We start from the raw sequence: 9,185 nt of genomic DNA on the forward strand, positions 1-9,185 counted from the left end.
TAGGGACATATTACACACGTGGAGAGGATGAGAGTTTCGTTAGTACCACACACATGGTGCCACATTTTTTCTTTGTGTCCAATCATCAAAACTGCTAGTTATTCTCTTTATGTGACCTTTACAAGCACTAAAATGGCAATCCTCAAGTTGGTATTGCAAAATTCAACGACTAAGGTACTTGTTGAGATAGAGCACTTTTGGAACACAACCTCTCTAACGCGATTCACTCAAGTATTGACTGTTGGTATGCTTCATTTTATGCCTTGAGCATATAATCACAGAATGTCAGATGGTGTCTCCATGCCATATAGTATCTCAAAGCGGACCGATTTATTTAGATGTGGTTAAGACTAACATTGATGTCTGTCAACTTTATTGAGTGCAGGTAGTGGACAAGGTGTCACTACACACTTCTTAACCTTGATGAGCTCAATTAAGTTACAACTAGGAACTCAGGAGGCCAGATAAATAACACCCTCTACCAAGTCTCTCCCCCATGGAAAGTGAGGAGGATCCTTCAAAAGAGAGGGGTGAAGGATAACTTTGATGGCGGAGGGCTCGTATCCGTTGGATGTGGCCTTTCACTCACCTAAAAGCACACCAAGACTAATCCCAGTCTCTGACAAAACCCAGCCAAAAATGTGGAAGGTGGCCATGTAACCTCACTGTAACTGCGAGAACCTCACTCAGACCAGATCAATCCATAACTTGTTTCCATCTTAAAATATGACAAAAAGCTCTGCTCCAATCCAAAGGGCTATAAGCTAGGAACTCATCTACCATCCGAATTGAAATCTGAAACAGTATCTTCCCATTGGGGAGATATCCAAAATCCTAATATGAGACCTGCCTAGTAGACAGGCTATAACCAACCACCTTACAGACTAAACAGCAAGCCTCCAAGGAAGTCACTGAATCATGAGAATCGTATGAAGAGTGCCTGAGCAAAATCTGATACCAACAGCTGAACTACTGGGCTTCACAATTCATGAGATGGACGAGTTACCAAATGACCAAGGCCAACCATACAAGAAGTGTGCACCTTAACTCCAAAACATTTCAGTTTCCCAGTCAATTGCACGATTACCTTGACACAGAAATCTTATCAATAAGAAATGCATACCATCGGTGACTGCTGCGGCAGAAGCAAAATAGGCAGCAAGCTCACGCTTAGCTACATCCAAGCCTCCTGTAGTACCAAAATCAGGAAAGGTCGAAGCAGCGGCAAGAAAGGAGGAACGGTTGTAGAAGCCGCGTGCAGGGCAGTCGGTTTGGTTATGGCTGTAGAGAAACTCGTCGAAAACCTCATCAGTTACAAGAGTGGGAACCACAGTATAGTTACTTCCATTTGCGCTAGTTGAGCGTGAACTATTCACTTGATCTTGGCACAGGCTTAAGCATCCACTGCCACAGAAACCTGTGGTGTTTCCACAGAAACCATATTGGCTGCAACATGAACCATCTCCACATGGGTGTTTAGCCCCACATGAAGTCGCTGCACCAGGGGCACGAAAGGCAGCCAGGGAGAGTACAGAGATGAGGGCGATGATCCTGCTGATCATGTTCTTCTCTACATTAGGAATGGCAACATGAAGAGTGCCTGCTCGATGCCAAAATGCAGTTTCCTTGAGCTAGAATATATGTACACTATGTTACTATGTAGATGTCATTGTAGCTCTGCGCGCGTGTGCGCATATGTGTGGTAACGACTGTGGGTCTTGAATGTGTGTCAGCAGCCATCAGGCATGTCATGTAACTAGCACGGGTAGCAGCATAACAGGCCCTCCGCTCTCTCTCTCTCTCTCTCTCTCTGGCATCAGGCATGTCATGTAACTAGCACGGGTAGCAGCATAACAGGCCCTCCGCTCTCTCTCTCTCTCTCTCTGCGCGTGTGAGAGAGAGCCCCCCTGCTACATATATCTCTCTGGAGTCTGAATAGAGTTCGTTGAATTATTGAATGAGTGTTGATAGTCTTGTGCACTTGTGAGGCTCGTGGTCGGCCCTCAGCTTTCCGAGCGTTAGGATTTGACCGCCGTCCACGATGCGGAAGGCTTTCAAATTGTCACACGAGGGGCAAAAGTCGCACCAAGATGTCCATGGCATGGTGGAATGGAAATTTGCCCATCCAAGTGGATTTGGGGAATTTTACCAAAATTGTCTATGGAATGGCATTTACAGAAACTGCTTGTCCAAAACAAATTTTATTTTAAATTTATAATAAATATAGATTTATAGTTTTTAGATCCAATGGTGATATTTACTAACTCCAAGGGGCCAGTCCATGCCAAGGGCCTAGAGGAAGCACGACTTGAGATTCGAGAGGGAATTTAGGAATTTAAAAGTTTGGCAATCGGGAGTTGAGACTTAGGCAAGTTGGCTAAGGGCCAAGGCTACGTTTGAAACCTGCATACATTAGTTTTCCACAAATTTCCAGAGAGCGAAAGTTAGAACTTACAACCTGCGCAGTGCGAACTTGCGAAGTTGCAAACTTCTTGCAGACTTGCTTGCGCCGTTGCACGCATACAAAACTGCTCGCAAGTTATCGCCGCTCGACACTCGCATGTGCACTGCGCAGTGCGCAGCATCTTCAGTTTCTTGAATCTTTACCTCACGAGTCACGACTCACAAACGTGCACGTTCTTGCCCAATGCCCATTGCCAACTCAGCCAAGGTCCAGTGTTGAATCCTAATCCGTGAGCTGCCACTGAGCATTGAGAGCTCTAAGCTGAGACTCAAGAGTGAACCTCGGTCCACATCCTTGGCGATTTGACTATAAGGGAGTAGCATCGGCAAAGGTGAGTTCTATTACTCTCTTCAGGCTTGCGTTTTCAACGTTTACAGCATTTTCTATTAAGAATAAAGATTGGGCATTGTAATTTGTTGGGCACAATGTGAGCATTGAGATTTGGAGCAAACGAAGAGTGCTTTTTGTAGTCATTAACAAAAGGCTCTTGCTCTTGGTCTTTCCTCTTCCATATTACTTTGTTTGAGATTGTGAACCATGAATCTTGATGACGTAAAATTTTTGCTTTCAATTTTCTTTCGTAAGCTTTTAACTCAAAGCAGGTTTTAATCAGTATGTTATGGTCTTCTCCTTACAAGCTAGAATCAAGTTATGGTTGTCCTAGGGCTTCCAGCAAAGGACTCGTCAAGAGTCCCTTGGTTTGCGACCAAGGAGTCCCGAGAGGGAGCAGTCCGAGAAGAGGAAATCAAAAAGAAGAAACACCATCGAGTGTTTCAAGAAAGTTGGAAGATATTGTGAGTGTGCGAATGTGATGCGTGTGCAAAGAGTGAGAAGGATAGAGAGAGAGAGAGAGAGTACATAGGATGTGGGTGGAGCTCCCAAGTCTCATTGTATGAGCACAGTGTGAGAATGAGTGAGAGCTCCTTATTCTTTGTATGTATAAAGAATAAGGAGATAAATGTGGGCAGCCAAACACTGGCCGGTAGACACAAGCAAAGCACGATGAGGCAAACCGCCTTCACCTAACATTCTCCCACTAAAGGTTGTGTGTCGATAAGTGGCGAGAAGATTAGCCTACAACTAGTATATACAAGAGATGAGAGAAGACGGCTCTCATCCTACGCCTACTGGCTCACTCTGTAACCGCTCTAGTGTAGATGCAACATGCATACCACTAGGGCTAGAGCTACGATGACACTCATGATGCAGGTATCGAGTGACGACCTGCATGGCTCCACAATGCACAATGCCAGCGTCATTCATCACATAACTGACAACTCCCACTGCAAATGCACCAACCGCATGAGCAAGATTGGGTCTTGAGACCAAAAGATCAGACATGAGAGACGCGAAAGCCGACAAAACACGCATTGTGTGCGCCAGCCTATCCCTGTCAGCAACCTCAGTGCCATATGCATCCTCATCAAGAACCTCACCATGTCAGCATCATCTGGCAAAGGCATATCTGCTAAGAATGAGTGCAAAACTAAAAAATCAGCACCACTGCAATCACAAATAGCTGTCTGAAGGACACTATCGCCCTCAAACATATCAGACACATCATAGAACAATGCATCGGTCTCTGGCTCAACTAATGTCACCTCAACTGATGACTGACCAAGCTGTGCATCCCTAGAGATACCACTGTTTGCATGGACGTCACCACAAGACAAATGCACAACCTACTCTCCATGGAGCACATATACAAAAGAGACACGCTTTGTCTCTTGCTCCAAACATGGCTGCAAATACACAGAGACTACACCGCCTCATGTGTCAGAAATATGCAAAGGTATAGCAGACCACTCCTAGCACCTCTGGCTATCACTAGTGATCCCCTATGCATCTGAATGACCGCACTCTAAGCAGTACACAATGTCCACTACTCTGCAACAACTGACGCACTGAAATGAGACTCTGGCTGAGTCCTGGTACATAACGTACATCTCATAGCGTAAGTAATGTACCCCTAGGCAAGGACATGCATACATCTCCAGCACCCTCAATGTCATTTGATGAACCATCAGCAAATTGCACGCAACCAAGTCTCGCACTAGAGAAAGAGAAAAAAAAATCACGATGTGGCGTCACGTGAAAAACCACATGCTCATCTAGTAGAAAACGTGTAGACAATGTGCTATCCCGAGACACAAAGTAGTCTGAAGACAAGCTAGACTCAAAAGTGACATGTCCGTCACATGCATACTCTCTATCATCTGTCCTCATAGTAGCACGCTTCTTCCGTTGCCTCATACGCCTGAAGCAACGGCACCTAATATGCCCATCATGGCCGCAGTGCCAACATGTCAGTCTCGCAATCTTGATCAAGAACCACCTCTAACGTGAAGTGTCTCCATATCCATGCCAAAACTATGGCAAACAATGCTCGAGATCACAAGACTCTCCCACCTGAGAGCAAACTAGTGTCTCAAGCAAAGAAAGTGAGCAAACAGTCAAGCTCACTAGCCCTCTGCAATAGGCATACATATCTGGCAAAATTTTGGCACAGTCTCCTTTGTAACTAGAGCAAAAAACTCAAGAGTAAATCGCAATGGAGACAACAACAAATGCCCAAATGGCCAATCCGGGAATGTACTCATACGGAATCACCTCACAAAGTCATACATAGAGCCAAATCGCTCTAGCTGGAGTATCACTCAACGGCGCCATAAATGACATACATATATGAGTGAAAAACTGTTGCCAAAATGTGTTAAATGAATGAACAATGTGCCAGAAAACCGTAGTATACACAACTCCTCACTCTTGCGAGAGTGGGTACAAGAACACTAGACTGTGTTCAAACTGACAAAACCTGTCAATGAGAGAGCCAAGCTCAATCACAACCTATGGCGAGTAAACTCCAGCCACTATCCCACAAAAGCATACACAAAGCAAAAGCTCAAGATACCTGCTGTGTCGAAACCGGTATGCAAGCCAAAACACTACAAAAGATGTCCTCAACTGCAAATGGCAACATATGTGGGAGTACTAGACTCAACCTATAGTTGGGAGTCAACTGGAAGCTCCAAATGGCCGAGCACTCACAGCTCAAGACCAAAAATGTAGAGGGAAACACGCTCGCGATGCACCACCCAAAAGGGAAAACACTGCACGCAAATTCTGACTGCTACAAGCAATCACAATCTCGATCATACCAACGATGCACATAAAACTGCTTGGAAAATTTCACTAGAGTTTCGTCAGCAAAACGGCTGCAAAACCACTAACCAAAGTGACTGCACACTCAAAACCATGAGCAACCAAAGCGCATCAATCTGCACTCCAAATACATGCACCAATCTCCACAATTTGCATACATCATTGCAAACACGTGCAAATCTAGTACACAAATACCTGCTCTACTTGTGACTGCCAAACAACATACTCGAGGCATACATTGCCGAGCTCAAAATGCAATCACATGAGTCTCCCCGAGCATCAAATCACATAGATCGTACATCGTATCCTCCCACATGTGAGCAAACTTGCAGCCAATACCCTTCTCACATCCGAGAGCAAACCATGTTTGTGACTGCCAAACAACATACTCGAGGCATACATTGCCGAGCTCAAAATGCAACCACATGAGTCTCCCCAAGCATCAAATCACATAGATCGTACATCGTATCCTCCCACATGTGAGCAAACTTGCAGCCAATACCCTTCTCACATCGGAGAGCAAACCATGTGTGGAATCTTTGACACATAATAAACAATTGTTGCAGCAAAAAATTCAGCACTCAGAATTTCAAAATTCTGATATGACCAGCACTTGAGGAACGTGCCAAAACCTTAAGATAGACTCCTGGATCACATGTATCCGAGTCCGAGTGTGAGAGATATGCCAAAAACCTCCGTTTTCGGTCCAAAAACGCAACATAAACTACCAAAAGAGGGCTGAAAAATGCAACTTCTGAACCGTAGCTCGAATGAGGTTTCTGATGGCACGAATGGCTTTGAAAGGGGGCTAAATTGCCGGGACACCTTGAGGAAACGCTCTTGGAATGCCAACTTTGCCGATGCCGAAGTCGAAGCCCTGTTTGTACTCTTGAAAGTGTGCGCGCGCGGAAGCGATTTCAGGAATGAAACCGCTCTGATACCAATTGTGAGTGCGCGAATGTGGTGCCTGTGTGGAGAGTGAGAAGGATAGAGAGAGTGTACAAAGGATGTGGGTGGAGCTCCCAAATCTCACTGTATGAGCACAGTGTGAGAATGAGTGAGAGCTCCTTATTCTTTGTATGTATAAAGAATAAGCAGATAAATGTGGGCGACCGGACACTAGACGACAGACATGGGCAAAGCACAGTGAGGTACACCGCCTTTACCTAACAGATAGCTCATCCATGGGCTTATTGCATCATCGATAAAGGTGGTGAGGAACGAGCCAAGTGTAAGTGGTGCACGTTTGCTCACAAGAAAAATGTCTATGCAAAGCCAGAAGGGGCTCATTTGTTGCAAAAGCCTGCTCTACAAGTGCATGAAGACTCTAAAGAGCATTGTGATGCAAAACTTGTGGATAGAGCATGAGAAAAGAAGCACTTTGCCTATGGAAAAGCATGTTGCTACCATGATGGCTGACGAGAAAGAACGCATTTTGTCATGTATGCAAACGAGCTGGTATGTAATGAAACGGTTTTTGCCTCTTGAGGAGTACCCAAATTTGTGTGGATTTCAAAGGTTCATTAGAACCCCAAATATGCATCTTACCAATGAGTATTCATCTTACAAAGGGAAAGATGCAAGTAAACAATTCAGTAAGGCAATTCAGCATGTATACTTTAAGGGGCTTATGCGTGATGTGAAGGGTGGCCCATTTTTCTCGGCGCAAGTGGATGAGAGAGTACCGACATTAGCGTCCAACACTTCATGACTTTGTATCTTATGCACATTGAAAATGATGGTAATGGAGCTGTATGCACAAAGTTTGCAAAGCTATTGGAGCCTCGAAATGAAAATGCAGAAGCTTTGTATGATGCTTTGGCTGAATTTTTCAAGAGAAACAATGTACCATTAGCAAAGATGGTTGGCATTACAACAGATGGGGCAAGTGTCATGACTGGTGCAAATACAGGATTAGTAGCAAGGCTTAAAAGAGTGGTTCCCCACCTTGTAAGTTTCCAATGTATAGCTCACAGAGAGGCTCTTACCTGTAATGATGCTTTTACTATGCATAAAGAGTTCAAATATGTGGACAAAATTGTAAGAAAATTGTATGAATAAATTTCTAGGTCTATGAAGAGGCATGCCTTTCTTGCAGATGTAGTGAAGTCTTTTGGTATTGGCAGGAGGGGAAAATTGAGATCTCAAAGGATGCATGATGTGAGATGGCTTTCGAAGGGCGAGGTCTTGATAAAGGTTGTAAGACTCATGCCTACTTACTTGAATGTTATGAGGAGTGAGGATGCCTCTTTGTACGCATCACTTACCAATTTTAAGGTGCAATTTCTCCTTCATTTTTTTGCTGATGTACTTGGGGAGTTAATACGTTTTAAATTGCAAGTTTCAAGAGGCTCATGCTCACATATGTAGCATTGGAAACCACACTCCATCGATTAAGGAAACCTTTCGTTTAACATTTTTGGGCCGCAATTTTGCAAGTGGGACAAGTCACATGGAGAACTTTATAAAAATACATGCACAAATGGGTGTAATGATGTTTAAGGATGAGAAGGATGTAGTGCACTCTCATTACTTGCACTTAGGTCCCATGCATAAAGGAGATGTGGCCAATCCGCAAGAAACATATGATAGTGCAGTGACATATATGGTATATTTACGTCAAAGCTATGTGCAAGGCATTATCCATTTATTGTGGGGTCGCTTCAAAGCGGATTTTGATATTTTTCAAGCTTCAAAATATTTCTCACCAAAAGATTATGAGGGTGAGCTAGAAAAGCTAGATGTAATATCAAAGATTGGTTGGAAGTTCTATGCAAGCACTTTGCGGAAGGTCGAGGTTCATTGCTCAATTCACAAGAGTGCAAAGGGGAACGCAAAAGCTTTACTACTAGAATGCGAAATTGCTTCAAAGGTAAGGATATGTATACAACTTGGCTGGATACAAGTAATCATGTTGAGTTGGTGCTACCTCTTTCTAGTGTGGCATGTGAAAGAGGATTCACGAAAATGAACAAGATTAAGAGCAAGTTTGCCAATCAATTATCACTTGACACTCTTAACTTGGCGATGTTTGTTGGATAAATACTCCCAAGATAGCAAATCCTAAAAATATTTTAGGGGATGAATGCTTTGAATCTTGGAAGTGTATGAAGAATAGAAGAAGTGTAGCAGTAAAGACAATATGATGCAGAGAAGGAAGATCTTCTTATAGCATTTTCTCATGATGAAATTGTTCGCTACTTAAATTATTTTCAGCTTTGCTTCAAGCATTTCCCTTTGACATTTTGTTTTCAATTTTGGTTATGTTTAGACTCGTTGTGGAGGGTAAAGTTAAGCAAGATCTTGTCTTTCTTGATTTCTAGCAGGCTGGATCACATGAAAAGGTTCAATTCTTTGAATTTAAGTCTAGCTTTAATATATTGTTCTTTCTTTGTGTAAGATCTATAGAGTAGTTTCTACATTGTCAATATAAGGCTTGATTACAATTTTAAAAAATTTCTAGAATCTAGATTTTTGTGTGGATTTATGGTCATGCCAAAAAATATTAGATGGTTGGCTTAAATGACAAAGAGTCTTAAGAATGGCAATGTGAAATTTT

The 9,185-nt window shown here is 43.3% G+C and overlaps 1 protein-coding gene across 1 annotated transcript; it reads right to left on the reverse strand.

Annotated features, from left to right (window-relative positions):
- Positions 1 to 248: 248 nt before the first annotated feature.
- Positions 249 to 1,942, reverse strand: LOC147449882 (putative inactive chitinase-like protein LaCIC). The gene has a single exon (XM_086522718.1). It carries the CDS (start codon positions 1,560 to 1,562, stop codon positions 1,044 to 1,046), a length of 519 nt encoding a protein of 172 aa, XP_086378844.1. The 5' UTR covers positions 1,563 to 1,942; the 3' UTR covers positions 249 to 1,043.
- Between the last annotated feature and the right edge of the window lie 7,243 nt (positions 1,943 to 9,185).

This window comes from Adiantum capillus-veneris, chromosome 10 (assembly GCF_014529385.1).
Source record: "Adiantum capillus-veneris isolate H3 chromosome 10, ASM1452938v2, whole genome shotgun sequence".
Classification (NCBI taxonomy): domain Eukaryota; kingdom Viridiplantae; phylum Streptophyta; class Polypodiopsida; order Polypodiales; family Pteridaceae; genus Adiantum; species Adiantum capillus-veneris.

What these genes read in the sequence shown, in the direction of transcription:
- LOC147449882 (XM_086522718.1), bottom strand. Translation starts at nt 1,562, where the DNA reads ATGATCAGCAGGATCATCGCCCTCATCTCTGTACTCTCCCTGGCTGCC.